Source organism: Lepisma saccharinum, chromosome 8, assembly GCF_977018435.1.
Source record: "Lepisma saccharinum chromosome 8, izLepSacc3.1, whole genome shotgun sequence".
NCBI lineage: Eukaryota > Metazoa > Arthropoda > Insecta > Zygentoma > Lepismatidae > Lepisma > Lepisma saccharinum.
In genome coordinates, this window is record NC_139236.1 from 76,153,564 (window position 1) to 76,174,985 (window position 21,422).

The 21,422-nt window shown below is 38.2% G+C and overlaps 1 protein-coding gene across 4 annotated transcripts in view; it reads right to left on the reverse strand.

The window, feature by feature from the left end:
• Naprt (nicotinate phosphoribosyltransferase) overlaps positions 1-11,837 on the reverse strand; it is an 81,354-nt gene extending 69,517 nt beyond the window's left edge. For all 4 annotated transcript variants that reach the window (XM_083126982.1, XM_083126980.1, XM_083126981.1 and 1 more), the window contains exons 1-4: positions 11,539-11,837; positions 4,401-4,571; positions 3,333-3,459; positions 1,562-1,645 (exon numbers count right to left, since the gene is read on the reverse strand). In XM_083126982.1, coding sequence (XP_082983108.1) covers positions 1,562-1,645; positions 3,333-3,459; positions 4,401-4,571; positions 11,539-11,626 — 470 coding nt within the window. In that variant the 5' untranslated portion in view covers positions 11,627-11,837. The remainder of the gene's footprint in view (positions 1-1,561; positions 1,646-3,332; positions 3,460-4,400; positions 4,572-11,538) is intronic.
• Between the last annotated feature and the right edge of the window lie 9,585 nt (positions 11,838-21,422).

Below are 21,422 nucleotides of genomic sequence, written 5' to 3' on the forward strand. Positions count from 1 at the left end.
TCACGATCTGATACCCTGGTAGGTTTATAGATGCCATTGGCGTGTAGGCATCAGTCCAGGTTTCAGAGATTGCGACAATATCAAAATCATGCAGTAATGTAACACACTGTAGTTCATCAATTTTTGGTACAAGAGACCGCACATTACAATGAGCAACGCTAAAATTACCACTTGGCTGCTTTAGACACTCTAGATTTCTTCTTTCACTTTTGTTATGACTTACCATAAAAAAATCTTCATTCCATTTTTGGGGCACACGCTTTACCCTTTCTGAGGATCTTAATGTACGAGGTGTATTTATCTTTGAACTCTGAATTTTTTCTACATCACTACCACCATTAACACCATTGCATGCATTTGGCACTTTATGATATATTTCCATGTAACTATCACGAACATCACCACTGCCTGCATCTGGCATTTCTTGAAACATTTCTCTATCACTATCACCACTGTTGCATGTAATTATCACTGTGTTGTATTCCACGTTCACTGTAGAGGGGGTTTGTTTCCAAGGGAGAGGGATGGTAGAACAGTCTGTATAACATATCAGGCAATATACAGCTAATAATAATCCATGCTTCACGGGCCAGGGCCTACCTAAAGACTGCTGGCCTCAGTCCCACTTGCTGAAGTGGGAGATCACCCAACCAATTATGGGGTGATGTATGGTCAGCAGAATGAATCCCCAGTCGTTGTTGTAGATGTCAATGACTGGGTTATGCTACTTATTCATAGCTTCTCAATTTCCTCACGATGGTGGGTGGCCATCGGTCCCATACATAGGCCGAAATCTCAGCAGAAATCTTGTTACACTTTCCCCAGGAGACTCGAACCTGCCCACATCCCATAGCCAGAGAAGCCCAAAGCATGATGCCTTACACTTCATGGCCATGGTGCAGGACTCAATATGCAGGTACCATTTTGAATACTCATGTCCCAGTTTTGCCTACATGGGGAAGGGGGCAAAAAGGTTCAAATTTTGTTATCTTTTTTACTTTCTTCAACCATAGATTTATAGCCTAGTCTGTACTGAAGAAAACGTGATAAATTTTGAATATAATAAAATTGGTAGATTGGTGTTTAATTTGCTCCAATTTTCAAGTATGGGCATGACAGGGATCAACACAGTGTCAGGATCAATGACTCAGTCCTACTATAACATAGGCTCTAACGTACGAGGGAATATCACTCCATAAGGGACAGTGTAAATGAAACAAGTGTGAGATTCAAGCAAACTCGCTGATCAAAATTCCTCAAGTGTGCACCACAGATAAAGGTTACATTAATATGACCTGTGTGAAATGTTTGCCAATATAGTATTTTTTTACCAAACCTGGATGCATTTTCTCCAGTAAAAAAACATGGTGAAACTTAGGATCTTGATGATTACAAGCATATGTGCCAATAAATATGCACAGAAATAGTCTAGTATAGTCACTGTCCACATAGTAGTACAATTCTAATGATAAAAAGTTATGTCTACACAAACCTTGAGTGTGAACATAAATATGCACAATATGCAAACTCTGTAACAGAGTTAACAAGACATCCAACTTACCTTGCATAATTTATCAAAGTGAGAAGAGTTGTTTCCAATAATTGTACAATTATTAATGGGCCCTCTACTCGTAACAATGGTATTCTGCAATAAACATAAGAGAAAATAAAGTAATTAATAAAGATCATATCTTTATGTAATTACATATTTTATTTCAGCACATTTAGTTGCATAAAAAACTAAAACGTTGACGAAATTTACTAATAGGCCTAATACCATGTTTTTTTTAAAATTTTATTAGAAATTGGCATCTCCTTTGCACATCAAGTAATTGTATGTTAGTCTAATAAGCATAATGGCTGAGAAACAAAGTGGTATACATGTTCTTCTTAAAGGTTTGCATAACCACATTTTGTAGATGCAAAATAATCTAACAGCTATTTTTGGTGTTTTTTCACAACCTCACATGGCCAATCGCTCTACACTTCTGGTAAAAACCACTAAAAATAACTATTAGATTATTTTGCATCTACAAAAAGTGGTACAACAATTTCTCAGTACAAACAATTAAAACTGATTCTACATTTGCAGCATAAATAAAAACTGCACATGATGGCTTGTGTTTCTATTCAGTACCAAAACTGATGACAGAAGAGAAAAATGCCAGTTTAATACACTAAATTTGATAACACTGTTAAGTCTTGCTTCCATGTTAATAAAACATTAAAACACTGACCAAGGCAGAATTTATTGTATAAAAAATATATACACTAAGCTAGTGTGAATATTCGTCTGAAGAAGACTGTTAGAGGGTGGAAAAGTTACTTTTTTTGTGTATATATTCTTTATACAATAAATTCTGCCTTGGTCAGCATTTTAATGTTTTACTAAATTTGAATGTACACTACTTCTCAAGACCAATGTTGAGCAAATATCAATATTTATGCATCAGCATTGGTATCAGTTAGAGTATTGCATGGCTTTCATTCGCTCATACTTGCTTGAGTCTCTCATGCTCGAGAGTTTACAATGTAATATAATTTTAATGTGACAATAATCGTAGACACATTTAAATAAAATATCTGTCCTGACAGTTTCAGCCCACAATCATCTCTTTCATTTTCATATATCTCTGTATTGGTAAGATCGAGTTGATGGGAACTGGTAAGAGTAGGCATCAGTTCAAAGTCGAATAGGCTAAGCCCTGCACAGGGTTTGCCTAAAAGAAATAGACAGTATAAACGCTTTATAAATTGAAATTTGTTTGTTTCATCAGAAATCATTTAGTACTGTTGTATAGAGAAAGTCTTCAAGTTTACAACCTCCACTTTTCATTTCTTTCCATGACGTCAGCATCACGAGAGCACCCTTGACGTCAATTGAGCAATATGGCCGGTAGCCAGGTAGAAAAGGCTTTCTGTGTGCTTGTGATTTAACATCATCATGTGACAACTTCTTGTCGGGATACATCAAGGACCGGGTTTTTGTTCCTTCCCTCCCTACAAGTGTGGATGATTTTAAACACCACATCACAGTAGCTGCTGCGACTGTTGACATGGACATGCTGAGACGTGTTTGGAGAGAACCGGACTGGATATCTGTCGTGTTACAAAAGGGTCACACATAGAACACTTGTAACTTACCAATGTAAACTTCAGGTTTCAGCCCTCGTCTTTCTACAAAACTTTGAAAGTGTATTTCTTTTAGGCTAACCCTGTACTATACAATAGCAATTAGGTAGTTAAATATTGGTTCTTTCAACAATGACAGGATAATTGTAATAAAGAAATTCTACTCTAAAAATAATTCTCAAAATGCAAATAGATCTCACCTGGGAAATACAACAGACCCTTCTTCTATTGCATACAAAGTGACATCTCTCGCAGTTAACTGCTTCAGGTACACAAAAAACTCTGGTTCTATTGTCGCAGGTAGTGTCTGCTTTAAGTAGGCAATATCTGGAAGAACAATGAAAAAATTAGTTAATGATCAAATGCAATGTATATTGATATGACATGTGAACAGATTTAACTCAACTCTCTCGCTGTGGCAAGCAACTTCAGTCCATTTGCTTCAATATGTGTAACTTACGGAAAAAGACTGCAGTTGATTTTGAATATTCTTGTCACTGATGGTGTAGAACAAAGTCGTATTATATCTGGAAAAAGCATTACCAGAACATGCTCTGTAATTTGAACTATAATCGAAGGAAATAAGTCACTTTGGTTCTGAACAAATTAAAAATGTGTACCGCCATGTGCATGCAAACAACAAGGGCAGCAAGAATCATTTATCTGCTCAGTGGCATGCCCAAGATTTTTGAATAGGGTGAGAGTCCATATACTTCTTTTTAGTAGTCAGCCCTCATTTCGCTTTCTTGACTGCTTTTAACATTCTCTTTGTTTTTAGGAATAATAGACCAAAAGGAAGGGTTATGAGCCCTACCAAACCCCTCCCCCTTTTGGTATGCTACAGTATCCACTTCAATAACAATGAAAGTTTAACACTAAGGATAACTCCAGGCTATGACCCTTTTTCAAAGAATAGGGACATGGTTGTCTGGAAGGGGGGAGCAAATATGGCCACACGCCCCCCTTAGAAATTGAATGTCAAGCTAAAAGTATATATTTCACACGTATAATTTGATTTCAGTCATAGTAAAGTATTGTAATGCAATAATTTCAAGTTCAATTGTTGTTTTTTGATGGGGCAACACTATTATCGGGGTAATGTACCCCATGGAAAAATACCTTTCTTGTCCATTCATTGAAAAAAAACTGTGAATGTCCATGATTAGGGGGGCAACTGCCACCTTTTGCCCCCCCCCCCCATGCACACGCCTATGATGCTAACTTATAATTATAAAGAAAGACCATACAAACGAAAAATGAATACTCACCACTGTCAGAATAATGAAAATTCTGTAAAAACTTCAAACATTCTTCCAAGCCAGCAAATATGGTAAATTCACCTTGGAAAGGACTTTTTCGAAAAAACAGATCAAACACTGCTTCATCTTTCACCTTTCCTGATTTCCAATATGCATATGCCATTGTAATCTGGTACAAATCTGTAATGATAAAAAATTTAAAGTTTTAGAAGGATATTAGAAACTGAACATTTCTTAAAAAATAACTGTAAAACAGGCAGTAAGAATGAATAATACAGAGAATGTCTCCAATTTCTTTCCTACTTCTTATACTGACTAAATATGCAGTTCCGGTAATGTATCTGGAGTTAAGATTTGGGGGTCACGTGAAAAAATTGAACACTTACGTCTATATATGTTGCAAAATTACATTCTTCATTACCTCGATCATTCTCCATGCAGAAACATAGGGACCATGTTTGAAGATATGAACAAGTGACGTTTGGCATCTGTTGTGCTGTCTACAGCGTTGCCACACTGTTCCTTGCGAGGAGAATGAGGAAGATGATGACAGTGAGAACGACGAGGTAGAAGAGCATGTGGAATGCAGACTTTGATTAGAGGTACGTTTGGCAATGGTGTTCGACCGTTCTTCTGGAAAAATGGCATCTTGCGCAGTGATGAAGCTAGTGCTACAAAACTTATATTTTGTTACAATATGTGCTCATTGGTAAAACATCTGATATCCCCACGAACAATTTCCGGTTTGGTTAGGGTTAAGAAAGGATCTCGAATTTCATTAATATTTGGTATATGAACTAATTTTGGCCTTCTAATCTGTACATTACGCATGGGTAGCCCCACGAACCATGAACGAGTAACCCCACAAACCATTCACGGATAGCCCCACGAACAATTTCCGGTAAGGTTAGGTTAGGCAAACTTAGTTAAAATTTTGTTCCTAAAACAATGCGATATGGCTGTAAAAAAAAATTCCACTAATATCGGCTTTTTTCCCATTTACACACGTGACCCCCAGCATTTTAACAAACAACAGATTCGTGATTAGAAGGCCAAATCCAGTGACGTGCGGTGACGTCGACTCTTGGGGTAGCAGTCAGTGGCGTGCTCAAGGGGGGGGGGATTGGTGTGGGTCACACCCCTCCTAACTTTAGGGCCAGTATTCCTACAAAAAAGAAGAATGTTAATAACAGGAAAAGATTGCAAAATTATGAATGAGTACTAGAAAAAGTGCACGTAACCCCCACCCACATTCGAAAATAAAAAACTATTTGATTTGACTCTAAGCCAGAGATCCTGGGTTCGAATCTCGGATTGGCCATTTGTGTTCTTTGTCTGTGTCCCTTCATCAATTTTGTCGTACCAAAGGTGGCGGAAAAGCGAAGTAAAATAAACCAAATTGAGCAATCAATCAATGATTTGATTTCATTTTTGTTACTTAGCGTCACTCTTTTGTCACATTTGGTTAATTGCGAAGACGATACGATGAAATTGATGAAGGGACGAGCACAGGGAACGCCCATGCCCGGGTCGGGGTTCGAACCCGGAACTCCTAGGACACCAGCTGGTGTCGTAGCGTGCTATGACACACTTTTTTGTAGTTTCTTCAATGATATTCATTTGACTTTTTGAGTTCTGAGATACATTTTTCATTCCAAATTATTTCATTATTCACTGCAACACATACGTAGGACAAGAATGCGCACTCATCACGGGTTCGAATCCTGGCCTGGATTGTTCATATGAGGTCCCTTCACCAATTTCATCATATCATCACTCAATCCTCATTTTCGCGATAACCAAATGTGGCAGAAAAGCGAAGTAAAATAAACCAAACCAACAACAATATGAACACGCGTTCTCTTGCCCAAATAAATACATCCGTATTTATGACTGTTAGAGACCAAGAGTAGTATATTTAAATAAAACACTACTAAAACGAGAGTCAGAGAGAGCCTGAGCACATATTTGTAACTTAATCATTATATATTCCATATTTGAAAAAGAAAAAAGAAAGAAAGCATAACATTATTGTCTGCACATAACACGTTCCCATACTTACATACACACATATTGTACAACGTGTAAAAGGTTGTGTAAATGCAGAGAACAAGCAGAAAATTTTACCCTGAGTTCTTTAGAGGATTTACAAAAAATATATGAGAAACCAATCCCCTATCTGTCCTATAGGAGATAGACTGGGGGACCTGAAAGCCTGGGCTTTCAACCATTGCAGCGGGGGGCCAGGGGACAAGAGAGGTAGAGGCAGAAATCTTCCTTTTCCTTGGGCCGGCCGTTTCTACCTGAAAACTGGTCTGGCGGAAGAAGAGCGAGCTAGGGTATCCAGCCAGCTTTGCCCGCGGAGAACACCGATGGACGAGAAGCGTGTGGAAAAGAAAGTGTTGCGTATGAGCTGTGGTGGCTTTAACAAGACAATAAATATTGTGATTTGAATATAATTCGAGATGTGAGATTGATTGATCTATCTCTGCTAGACTAGCTACTCCTCAGTGCACGTCACTGGCCAAATCTAATTTGTATACCAAAAATTAACGAAATTGGAGACATTCTCTATATTATACATTCGCTCCAAACAGGCATTTGACATTTCCACTGAGTTTAAAATTGCCAACAGGACTAAGATCTATAAAATAATAAACGATAACCTCATCTTCAACAACTTTTCCGATAATTATGATCATATTGTCAATGTACTTTAGTTATCAACATGGGCGTCCGGAAGGGGAGGCAAGGGGAGTTGTGCCCCCACCCCCTGAAAAATGAAAGTCAACCAAAAATTATGTATTTCACACATATAATTTCATTTTAGCCACAATAATGTGTGTTAATTATTGCATGATCACCATAAATTCAAATTTAAGCAATGTTGTTTTTGGGAACAGCACTATCTTTTGGAGAAAATGTGCCTTGCTTGCCCCCCCTGGAAAAAAAATACCTTCCTTGCCCCTCCCTGGAAAAAATCCTGCGGACGTCCATGGTTATTAATCAGATATCTGGACTGCAAGTTTTACTTTGATATTCTTAATATCTAGTATTATAAAAGTGAAAATTTATTACAGTATTCGAAGGGACCATAATTTTGAACAAGACTGAGAATCATAAGAATGAAAGAAACAAGTTATTAAAATTTCAATCTCCGGGAAACGTTTCAAATTTGTTTACTTTGTTATTTTTCACATTCGTACTTACGTATTCTGCATTGCTAAGGATTCTTGGAGGTAGGAATTCACTTTTTTCACGAAAACAATTTCAATTTTCCACATATCGAGTAAACATTGTTCGTTCGTTTTTTGCTGGCAATCTTGACTAGCGTTGTCTATCATCAGTGGGTATGCAATGTTTCCAACCTTCTTCACCGAAAAATACCTACTTTGGTGTTACTGATTTTGTATTTTTTTCTGGGTTCCAAAACCCCACGAACCATGCACGTAGCCCACACACCATTCATGGATAGCCCCACGAACCATGCACGGCAAGGTTAGGTTATGTTACGTTAGGCAAACATAGTTAAAATTGTCATCTTCAAAATTGGCATGTTCTTGCAAAAGAACGGCGTGGTTGGAAACACTGACCAGGGGTTACATCATTAAACGCACGCAATATTTGGTTCACGTAGTAGAAGGACATAGAGGCAACAGCTTTTGTGCATCAGACACACATTAATCTTGAAAAATACATGATTTACCGGCCAAATAAATTGAACGATGGGAAAAAAAAACAATTCCACAACATTTCAAAAGCCTACAGAAACTCAGTTCGGCAAGTAGTTTCTCCTGTAAAATTGAAGAAATAAGTTTCCTGGAGATCAAAATCTTACCGCTTGTTCATTTCGCAACTTTTTCTCTTGCAGACTCCAAAATGCACATAAATTCCAGATGATCTGCAAAATTCCCTGTTTTTCCAGATGCAACCCTACTTACTATGCCAGATGTAATTCATAAATGATAAATCTATTTACATGATGGGTTCTTAAAAAGAAAATATTAAATATTTGTAACTAATAAAGTAAATTTGCCTGTTTTTGACTAACTTCCCCATGTTGTAACTTTGTTATCAATGGAATATCACTCATATATATATAAAATATACATAGATATTTTACAGGTACCCCTCACTGAATACTCTTTATGAAGTGCAAGTCACTTTTTGTACTGTTTCAATCTTCTGACTATGTTTCTTGCATTATTGTGTCTTGTTAAAGTCGCTTTGTGATACACCAGAGGTGTAGACTTTTGGAAAACTGCAGGTAGTCTCAAAAACTTGAGTTATGCCAAAAATAAAACCATTTATCAACACCACTCAAAAATTAAAACCTGAAACTAACTCTCACCAATCTGCAGGTAATTATCGAAAATCGTAAACATGCAAGCTGAATAAACAAAATAAGAAACAATCCTTAACTAACACCATCATCATCATCCCTCATCATTTCCTGCCTCTAGTTGGGTCGGCACATTCTTAACAACGATGCTGACAAAAGAAAGGGTAACGGTTCCGATTGTTTTATGATTTCTCCTAGCACAAAGTCTAATTATCGTAGAATTTTGGAAATCATTGTCACACGAAATTTGAACCTTCCTTAAAGTAATGAGCACTGTTTCGACTCGAAAAAAAGTTATGGAACGACTTAAGATGACCGGACCCCTCTCAGATTACCTTCACATTTGGCATACTCACTAATTGAGGCCTCCTAATCATGAATCTTAAGTTAAAAGTTGTAGGAAAAGTCTAGAAATTGCAAAATAAGGCATTCGTTTTCGGAATGGAAACCGTTGATTTTCGCGAAATTTTTTGTTTTACAAGGAAATATATATATTTCTGATACTACCACAACACCAAATTTAAACTATGTTTGTCTAACCTAACCACACGTCAATGGTTCATGGGGCTAGCGTCAATGGTTCACAATTATTTTGCAATTTCTAGATCCTGATACTACCACGACACCAAATTTTAACTATGTTTGTCTAACCTAACCACACGTCAATGGTTCGTGGGGCTAGCGTCAATGGTTCGTGGGGCTAGCGTCAATGGTTCGCAATTATTTTGCAATTTCTAGACGTTTCCGACAAATTTTAACTTCAGATTTGTCATTAGCAGGCCTCAATTAGTAGGTCAAATGTGAAGAAAATCGGAGAGGGGTCCGGTCATCTTAAGTCAAACCAAAGTTATTTATGTTGAAAAAAAACAACTTTAAAATTACCTTACGCACTTCTCATGGACAAGATATTCCCAGTCGACAAGCGTCGTAGACGCGTGGCGATGAATGTAGAAGTAAAATCGGAACCTTAGTAGAATGCATTTAGGGACTTTATTTTAATGCTAAGGGAACCAAACCTAACCTAACCACGAAAGCATATATTGAACAAAACCTAAAGTAATTGCTAAAACTCTGCAGTATGTGTTAACAGACGTACATCAAAATAAAACCATGTAAAAATTGATTTTATAGCATGATGAAATCGCAATAAAACAAAAGCCCTATGTGTTTTCAAAGTTTGGAAAAAAATACCTTGCAATAGTGAACATAGGTATGTGCATGTAAGAGTATTGAAAATGACACTGTATGTTATGAATAATCGTACAATCACCTCTTTAATCTTCTTACCATGTGGTAATAATGGCCTAGGTTCTGTATCTGTATGTATGAGTATCAAAATAAAATCACTTTGATGGTAAGCAATTAAATGGTAACCAGATACCATTGCTCACATAGTTTCCTCACGGACTGTAATCTTCAATATTTCAGATATATGGTGCAAACTGAATTCATATCTTGGAAGACATCCACCCTACATTCAGTTTTCCTCCCATCATGTATACGAACAATGGTAACACTTTACTATACCAGAGACGGAATTCTTCAAATTTACAGGAGAAAGTACTTACGCAAATCATTTTCTGTAGCGTTGTTGATGTTCGGGAATGTAGTTTTGATCCATTTTAATGCGAATGCATGTGGTTTCTACGAAAATCTATTTCCGACGTGCTATTGCTGCTGCCGCAATTTGCTTTCTGCAGGAGAGCACAATACGCGCGATTGCTGCTAACAGCCGATGTCCGTATATGATAAATTGAACGAAAGGAGTGCTAATGGAACCTAACCTAACAGGCCTAACCTAACCTAGTAGGCATACCTCGTCCCCATGATGGTTTGTGGGGCTGTCGTGAATTTTTGGGCTAACGTCAATGGTTTTTGGGGCTACCCGTGGATAGTTTATGGGAAATAACAAACAACAGTAAGTACTCGTTAATGTAAGAAATATACATTATTTTCGTTAGAAATTCATTATTTCACCTAAGGAAATGTTCCACAATGCAGAATAGTACGTTAGCAATGTAAAAAATTGCGAAATAAATCATTGATAGGTGTCTCCGGTATAGTAAAGTAGTACCCGAACAATCAATACATTCCGCCAAAAAATTGGGAGAGGTAGTGTAATTGTTCAAATACTGTGCAAGCACTTTCGAGCATCTGATTTCCCCCAACAACAAAAAAAATACAAATTAATGTTACTTCTCAAAATCCTCCTGATTGAAGAATTGGATTTCCATAATTCCTTTCGGTGTTTTGGAAAGAAAGTAGGAAACCGACGTTATGAAATTTTGTTTTAAAAATAATGCTTTACCTAAGGACGTATGACTTGCAAATCTGTCGAGGTTACGAACATTGCGTAATGACGCAAAGATTACCTCAATACGAATAGGAGACATAATCGATGAGTATAAAATATATTTAAAATAAACCATTTGATTTCAGTCCGCCAAAAGGCCACTATCCTAGTTGTAAGCAACCCAACGTAACAAGAATGATCCCGAAATACGGTGTAATTCTGAATTCAAGAAAGGAATTTATATATTCTAAACCAAAGTAATCGAATTCAATGTACGGTATTGCATTGAATTATTACAATTATGCCCCAAGTTTGACGACCTTCTGAATGTCAGAAGATTTAGCGAAATACGTCATTCAACTTTCTCCTCTCTAAAGATTTCGCGTTCACTTCAAACACAGAAGTGGGGCACTGTACTAATCATTCCTAAAACATAAATATATGCGATTAAATGCAACTATAATTCGTATATCTCTCAAAAGTTTTCTTTGCACACAATCTAACATAAATACCTGTAAGCAATGGTTGAATAACCCCATTTTGCCTGGCCCGCGTTCTTCTGTTGCAATCTTCAGACGATATACCATTTTCATCAGCCATCTTCGTTTTCGCGGCAGCTTAATCCTTGCAAACTTTCTTTACCACGCCTAATTCTGAACACTTGAGACAACAATGCTTTGGCATTTTAATCTATCCGCACTGCTATATATGGCTTTCAAGCCACAACTTGACGGCGATTGCGTGCTTTATTTCAAGTTTACGTTTGCAAGAAACTCCAGATTGCTTATTGATCAGATGTTCTAAAACAAACGACGAACGACCTACTGTGCGCCGATTGGTTGCTTGGAGAAGCAGACGACAAGATAAAGTGACGTATGGTGAGGTACCAACTGCTGAAGCAGATGACCACAATTTCTGAAACCACAGTGGCTGGGTACATTGGCGACGTTAGCAAATTTTCTTTGGAAATCTCGGTTCGCATCGTAATTATTGGTGGGCGTTGCTTACAAACATCTAAGGGCAAATTAAGCTTTCAAAACATAGTTAAGTGTACGTACTATGTACTATAAATAAAAACATTAGCTCCATTGAATCAGTGGCGTGTCCACGAATGGTTGGTTAAATGATGCCCTCTTTTTTTTCTTTTTCTTTTTAATTCCTGAGCACAATGCTAAATGAAATTGAGATTGAAGCCCCTTCGGCAGAACTGAGTGGTCGATTTACAATATTGCCACAGATTTCGGGTTTGTCTACTAGTCATCATTAAATCTCATCAGCGCGATTAAGGAAACGGCGTTTAAATAATAATAATGAAAAACATCAACAAGTAGGTGGCAATGGGAGACAAAGGGAAGGAAATAAAAGAGAACAGGTGGGTGGAGAAAAATATACAGAGAGAAATGAGAGATTGGTAGTAAAGACTGAAGAGAGAGAGATAAAACCAGAGGCCAGGGGTGAAGTAGAAGAGATGGTTATCGAGCATTTGAACAGAAGACTCATACCACTAGAGTAGTGGTTCTCAAGTTCTCAACCATCATGAGCCTGCGGCCCGGTAAATTTGTTTCTTAAAAGTCGGTGCACCGATCTCAACAATTTCCCTCGTAAAGAGCTTTCTGATTTTTAAAACTTTATACGTTAATTATTATGTACTCTTGATATTTAATATTAATTCCTAAATTATGGAATAATTATAGAAAGTATTAGCTCGATTACGTCTAGGCTCGATGGCAAATATAAAATTTTGTTTAAAATTTGATGACGATTGGATCTAACGAAATCTTTTAGTTTCCTCTGGCGGTCTGGCCAATATCATTAAATAAATTTGGTGTCGGAAAGAAAGAAACGGAAGAGTGGGATTTCAACCTACGATGTTTCGCTCTTAACAAAAAAGAACAGTGCTGATTTTTTATTGGTATGTTTCATTTCATTCAGTAATTTATGAATTTATGTTAATTATTATACGAGCTCTGCACAGAAACATAATTTCAAACTTTTTTTTAGGGTAACACTATTAGGAGAAAAAATATACCCCATTTGCCCCCATTCCCCTCGGGAAAAATCCTCCCTCTTCCTTTAAAATTTTTAAACATGTCGTTGTGCTAAAATCAAGAAAAAATTAAGAATGTTGTAAATACAGTATTTTTTTGTTTCATCAGCATATTATCATAGATGCCCACTAAGAAGTTGATTGGTGTTTCATGTAGTGGCTAAAGGTTGCATGCGCGTTTCATGTTTTCTTCATTTTCAAATCGCACGCCCTAAGTTTCTTTCCATACCTACTCAGCTCCCCTAGGTGACTAATCCTGGCGCCGCCGCTGATGTCACACTTCTTCAACTATTGAAACGCAGGCCGTGCAGTAGGCGAATGCCTACCTCCATGTTGTTTATATAGATTACACTGTCTGTCTACATGTTGTATTATATGCGAAGTTCACTTAGTAAAAGCGCATCAGAGTATCAGACTATCTGCAATTTAATAATTTAAGTTTAACGTTAATAACTCCACTGGCAAGTCCACAATTCCAGAATATCCATTCCTAAGCCTAAGCTGAAGGCCATGTTGTTAACATATTTTGGGTATGCATATAGAGACAGAGGAATAGCTGTAAGCGACAAACAGACAGGTGTGGATCCACGGGGAGGGCGATAGGGGCGATAGCCCCTCCGAACTGGTTCGATTCGGATATATTATTATGCGTAATAGTTTTGAAGATTCAAATGTTATGTATTTTATCACCAAGTTCAACAGGCTCGAGAATGTTTGATTAAAGTTGTCCACTTTATGCTCATGATAGGATGATCGAAATGGACCTACAGTTTAAATTTGGATCCGAACCACTGTGCAATGTGCCTCAAAAGGGGATAGAACCCGACACCCTTCAGAAGAATAGGTTTTTGTCTCTTATTCACTTTATTCCTAATCTTATCGTTCAGTTTGCGTGGCAATGGGAGAAATTATGATAACGACAGTGGCGTGCCCAGGATTTACGAAAGGGAGGGGTTATGTACACTTTTTCTGGTAGTCAGCCCTCATTTCGCCATATTTTCCTACCTTTGATGTTATATTTTTAGGAGTACTGAGCAAAAGGTGGGGGGTTATAACCCCCACCCCCTTGGGCATGCCACTGGATAACGACAAGCAATAATAACCACCTATTCCGATCCTGGACTCCTATTTTTGCAAAACAATACGCTAATTTCTACAACATCGAAGTCAACTTTGATCATGTTTGCATTATTATACAGGGTGGGCCAAAAGTGTGGAACAACCCAAATAAAACACAAAGAGGCTGACACACACGAATGCAATGTCCCGACACATGATGTAGAGGAGGGGGAAAACCTTCCAGACCATGCAACCAAGATGGCCGGCATCTTGAATATAATCATATTTTCTTAAATGGGAAGGGGGTCATCTGACGTATGAAATTAGGCTAGAATTTCACGAGAAAAACAGTGGTGTGTTCAGTTGTAAAACAGTGCAAGTGATGTTAGAATTGATTGTCAGTGAAGTGACCCGACTGAAATTCGCCTCTCCCAACTGTAACTTCTGGATCCACCAATGCAATTAGCTGCCGATGAATCACTATGGAAGTCATTTTTCGCTGTATGAGAAAGGAGGTGCAAGATATAAGACAACCCTCCTTAGGTTATAAATATAAATTCTCTAACTTTTCCTTTTATTATAGCTACGAGTAGTTGGGATATGTGTGATTCAGCGGCGTATACTCTGGGTCATCTAGGTAATCGCAGATGATGCGGCTGTATTTCTTTTCTTTTTAATATATATATATATATATATATATATATATATATATATATACACACACATTTCTTCGCAATATTCTTCCAAACCAATTTCGATGCATACATTTCTTTGCTTCCAGCGCGCGAATGCTTCCAACCGTTTGCGCTGAATGTCCGGGAACCTTTCTCCAGCCGGTGGAATGACTTCAGGGAATCTCACCCTGACGTCATTCCTCTCGCTTCCCTTACAACCCTTGGCGAGGAGGGAGGAGAGAGGAAAGAGGGGGAGGAAACACTGCTTCTCAGGCGCGGTGATTCCGTGCCCAGGGTAACCTCCTTCTTGTGAGAGTCCACCGGTCGCACTCCCAACCTTCAGAGCCTTACCGTTCCCTCCGCTGAACTAGGGAAAACATACCGGTAGAGTGCGAAGAACAGGAAAATTGAATAACATGGGCAAACCAATTCTACGCTAATTTGTACTTTACACTTGCTTCTGTCTTGCTGATTTCTGTTACTTGAACATAAATTTATCAAAAGGAAAAAAGCTTAAATATTGAAGCAAACTAAATTAAAATTCAAAGCGTAAGCAATTAAAGCACCTATATACAGACTGCCCCCATCCTTGTATTTACAAAAATAGTGATTGTTTCTCCTCTCTAATCTTCAAAAGCAGCGAGAATATTTCTTTCACGGAACTGAATATTTTTAAAGGGAAATATATCAAAAATAAATTATATATATATATATATATATATATATATATATATACACACACACTGGGTGAGTCTTTTAAAAGAGGCCCCGTGGAAAATGCGCTCCTTGTATGTAGGCAACCTTGGTACACCGAAGAGAAGAGCGCGTTAGAGAATAGTCCAGGATATAGGTGCCAAGCATATTCAACAACATGACATGACATATCCTGGACTGTTCTCTGCCCCGCTCTTCTCTTCGGTGTACCAGGGTTGCCTACAAGCAAGGAGCACATTTTACACCGGGCCTCTTTTAAAGGACTCACCCAGTATATATTAGTTAATTTAAGTTGCTATATTCCGCCTCTTTAGATTAATAGTGATGAAGATGAACGAATTAAACATAAAACGAAAAAAACACATCAGGCACGTAGCCAGGAGGAGGACTCGGGGGGCTGAAACCCCCTTCCCCGAAATCCTACAAATATCTAATTTAAAAAGTGTATAGTGGTAATTAATTTTACTTCATTCGCAGGATTAAACACCTTGCATAATACGTTGTAGTAATCTGAGGTTCATCTTCAGGACTTCTAACCCCACTGTTTCAACTTTATGTGGCGGCTGCTAATAAGGGATGATCCCCATCCCGAAATAAAATTCGGGCTCTGGCCTGCAATGATTGGAACTTTTAAAACCTGTCATTTCGAGCTCGGAAAGGGATTTTTTTTTTTATCATTCATAGGGAATTTCATTCTGAGCCAGGAACACAACAACAGAAGTTTGGCGCGTGAAACTGAATGCGTGTAGTCGTTGGCTTCGTGCTGTGCTTCGTGTTTATTATTTATTTAGGTGTTAGTGTTTGTCGTGATAGTGCTGTGTTAAAGGGTAATGGATGTGATACAAGATTTGCTGGTGAAACCTTTTGGAACAAGATATTTTCAGGAGAAGTTGCAAATTGTTAATACAGGTAGGCCAGTGTCATCGCTTGAACTTATTTCTACACACAAAGACAAAAATCGGGAATATGTGAGGCATTTTCGCAAGCAAATTATGACAAAACACCATGGTTGACAGGAAGTATAAGTGTTAATAAGCTTTGCTTTTTTGTTGGCCGTGCTTACTTTTCGGGGCTGAAAATAATGTATGGACGCGTGGCGGATACTGTAATCTTTGCAATCCTTGTGCCAAACATGAAAAATCCAAAAGTCACATAACTTCCTTTGTTAAGCTGCAATCTTTCGAACAGACACGTATTGACGTGCAACTGGACAAACAGCGTGCTTTGGATGTGGTACGGCACAAGTAATCGGGTCCTGGAGTAAGTTGAATTTTGCACTTAAATTAATATTGCGGGTTTTTATTTCACTAGTGCACGTCTTTCATTTTATATTTCACATGTTGTTTTTTTATAGCTTTATAATACTGCCTTGTTTTATTATTTGAAATTCTAAACGTATATTAAACTGCAATAACGAGAATTAATTGATTGTGGTCGTAGCAATAAGACAAACATTCTTACACAATATTCCTAAATCCAATATGGATCCTGACATAAATTGCACGGAAACTTTTGGAGTTTGAGGATCAGGGGTCGGAGATTACCCACTCGTTAGAACCAGCATACGCCACTGGTGTGATTGCTCCCGCATCGTGGCCGTGCCATACAGAACTTAACGCCCACTGAGAAGCAGGGAAAAGCAGCAACAGAAGGCAACAAACGTGTTTCCGGCGTCTCAGTGGACGATAAACTTTAACATATCCTGCAGAGGTGAAGTGGTTAGAACATCTCGCTAAGGCGCCAGGGTTCGATTCCCTGCCTGTGCATGGATGTATGTGAGTGCCCATTCGTCAATTTCATCACATCATCATCACTCATCCACATCTTCGCAAATTAGCCAAAAGTGGCACGAAGTAAAATAAAGCAAATCAATCAATCATAATAAGTAAGCAAAAGTAAAAAAGCTACCCTGTGCTTAGCACCACGCCATGAAGGCGTATAGGGGGTGTGGTGGTAACGCTCCACACTTTCTTGATCCGGTCGTGAGTGGGGGGGGGGTGATGTGATCAGCATCACGCCCCTGACCGCCTTTACCCCCCCAGGTACACATGTTATTCGACTCTGGGTGGGTGTTGGGGCCGCTTCCAACGTTAGAAAAGTTCCCGGGGATCGAACCCGGGACCTTTAGCATGGTAGTCAGACGCGTTACCGACTGAGCCACCGCGGCCATCATAATAAGTAAGCTATATTGCTTGCAAAATCGTACACAAAAAATCCATCTCGCTTGGACGAAAATTTTATCTTGAGCCACCCCTGTCTATAACCAAGCTGAAGTCCAGGCACTATACCTACAATTTTCAAATATACAGTCTGTAGCTATGCTGTTCTTATACGAATGGAGTGATATTTCGCTCTTGCGACCAGGAACTAACGGAGCAACGGGGAAGTATGATTCAGTCTGCGTTTGGTAACCAGCAACAGATAGCGGCCGCAGCCCGCATTAGTATGTGCTTTCCGGAGCACTTCGTTATCATCATAATTCAGCAGAAAGAAAGCATACCTCGCACGGACGTCCGCAGGATTTTTTCCAGGAAGGGGCAAGAAAGGTAGTTTTTCCAGGATAGTTTTTCCTCAAAAAGCACTTCAACGCTCTTGCAATAATAATTAAAACACATTACTCTGACTGAAATTACATTACATGTGTGAAATATGTAATTTTAGGTCGATTTTATTTCTCAAGCGGGGGTGTGCCCCGCCTTGCCCCCCTTCCCTTCCGGACGTCCATTATATCTCATGCCTTGAATCAGTAAATCAGCTTTTTTTATGACATGGCAACATATTGTACTGACAATTAAAATTAAAATAGTAAGATTTTCAACCAATTTATATTATTTCCTTCAAAAAATTTGACAACGAGAGCTAATTGACAATTTTCATTGTCAGATTCCTATTCGGCATCATCGAATTATTAAATTTCGGGTACTTTAGTTTGAAAAACACTTTGGCTGTTGCAACTGATTACGAATGGTAATGGTGTTTATGGCATAGGATTGCATAGAAGACAGAATGGTAAGAATTTGGAAGAAAGCCGTGTTGTGCTGGGTTAATATAAGGGGATGTGAATTTCAGTTGTCTATTTTTCAGAATTTTTTCACAGACAATAGGAAGTTGGGAAAGAAGAGAAACGGGCCTGTAACATCGTTTCCATTGCCAGATTTATTATTTGTATGACATTTCTAAATTCTATATTTTGTATTAACTTAATGACCCCCCCCTCCCCCCACACAATTTATCTTCATTTAATACCCTTAGCCTTGTGAAAAATGGTTTACAAAGTCCCCTTGATAACCTGCGAGCCCACCCCCCCCCCCTCGAGATCAATTCTAGCTACGGGCCTGTGTATAAGTGAAGACATATGTGGTCGTAGTGGTTGCGCAACTTTGCCACCGCTGTTGTAGATGCATAACAGACTTTGAAGAATTTGTGGCACATTGGGTTGTCAGGAGTGACTTTTCCGTAAACACTCCAATGTCAACTTCTCTGCCACGTAACCATGGACTGCATTCTTGCAGGCTCTGGCGTCTGGGCACACAACCAGTATAATTCTCTGTGGAGTTTGTGTTGTGTCATGTGCATGCGTGTTTGAAATTATCCTTTCATAATTTCATCTTTACACCTTTCATACTCAACTTTGTAATTGGCGAAAAGTAGCAGAAAAACGAAGTGAAATCAAGTGACATATCAATGCTCTCAATCAGTATTATTGTTATTCCAAGTTAAAAATAAAGCTACATGTGCAAATATGATCCGATAAAAATTATAACATTTTCACTATACTTATTTATGCATGGGAAAAATACATGGAATTCCGTCAATAATTAGAGAATCTACAGTGGCCCGAAAAAAAGGTAGCCGAAAAACTGATAGTTTAACATTTTCGGTTACCTTTTTTGGGGACCACTCTGTATAATATACATAATTTTCGCCGTTCTTTTTGGAACTAGAAGATTAAAATATTGGCTTAGAGTTAGAATTACCTGAAAAGCGAACTGTAATGGTTGCTACTAAGAGTTACTTCTTATGGTTAGTTTGGAACCGTGAATACATGATGTAGGTATATTTATTTTTATTTAGTTTGATTTTCCTACAAATTCAATAAACTCTTCAGTAAACCACTTGGTCGGACTGTACTAATTTTTTGAGCAGTAGGGCTTACCGTATTTCTGGGCATCTGGGCTTACCGTACTTCTATCTGGACTTAGTTTACTGGATGCAGCCTGTATTGCATTATTGAGTCTTGCGTTCCCTACGAATGAAATTCCACCGCCCTATTGGTGTTCCCAGGAAGTGCCGGGAGGACAGATTGGTATAATCCACCGCCCCTGACTACACACTCTCGTGCCATCCCAAACAACGGCCAAGTCGTTGAAAAATCTTTTGCATGCAAACTGCAAAATGACGTAATTCTTTAATCAAACTTGATTCAGCGATAAGATAGTTTCAAGAGCAGGGGAAAGGTAGTGTAAGGGCTAGGCAACACTGGCATTACTTTGAAAGAAATCCGCTTCTTCACTTTTTAATCCATGTCAATATTCCTGACAAATTGATCGGTTCTACGCTGTGACTGGTTCCGTAGGCTCGCACGCAAGACTCCAGTCGAGGTGAAATTAGTTTTCTCAAACTTTTCCCGCTGTGCTGACATAATGGGTCAAGTTTAGACAGCTTCATTGTATGTTGTCTGGCGTGACCCTTGTTCTCTGTGCCTTGCAGGTTTCTATCACAATTCAACGACATTTTCTCCCCTCTTTAGTGCTTGCCAGAGTAGCAGACATTTTTCTTTTATTGCCTTCATTAATAATTAAACTACCAAGGTTTTCAAGACATAGGCATTTGTTTTCTTGTTTGTAGTGCATAATCTTGACGTTAGAGGTCTGCGTGGTTTCAAGATCAATCATATGTCAATTACAGAATGCGAATCCTAAAAGAATAATCATCAGTTTTGGAATTCTGATTACTTGTAATGAAGAAACAAGTTACAGCAACTTGACGGTTACTTTCTTGAGTGAATAACTGGATTCTGGATTAACTGTATTAACTTTTGTAACAAAAAAATTAGGTAGGTTGTCACCAACTTTTCCCATGTTCTTTTCCACAAGAATCAATTAATGATTCGTTTCTTAGTTTAGTAAACAACTCTACTTTTTGAAATATGTGAAAGGTTTTCATGGATAGCTAGTCCTTTCTGCATTACGCTACTGCCTGGGGGCCTGAAAAATTTGCTTGAGATTTTGCGAGACGTTAAAACCTCAGGTAAACCGACTTTTTCATGCATAGGTATAGAAATTCCTGGAAAAATTGAAGTTCTCAGACTTCTGATTTTGTATGACTTGCATGCCTGAATTGCTTTATATCTAGTATATCTAATTAATATATTATAAATACATACAATAAATAAGAATTGTTACGGTAAACCAGGTAAATTTTCAGAATATGTCACTGCTGAAAACTATATATTTTTAAATAATTTATTTGACTAAATATACATATATGCTACAGTGTAAACTTTGTTTGCAAATTTTTTGGTACACGCGAATTTTGTATTTTCCTTTGAAATACGAATTATTTTGTCAGTTCACATGATTTATTTTGCGTATCTTCTTTATACCATTACATTATTCACAATAAAGATGAATAGAAAATTCGACGTAGGTCCCTCACCTCCGTTTCCGAAATGAAAAGGTGTCCTGGACTTTTGGTTCGCGCTGTATATATTGGTAAAATTTGATTATATTATTACCATATTCAATGATCTGTATTAATTTTTTGAACTTCTAAGGGAGATTTCAGACCGAAGCGACAAGCGACACGTGACAAATATGCCGATTGGGTACGAGCCAATCAGCAGCAACGTTTCACACCGTAGCGGCATGACAGGCAGCTGGCACAAGTATGCGTTCGTTTG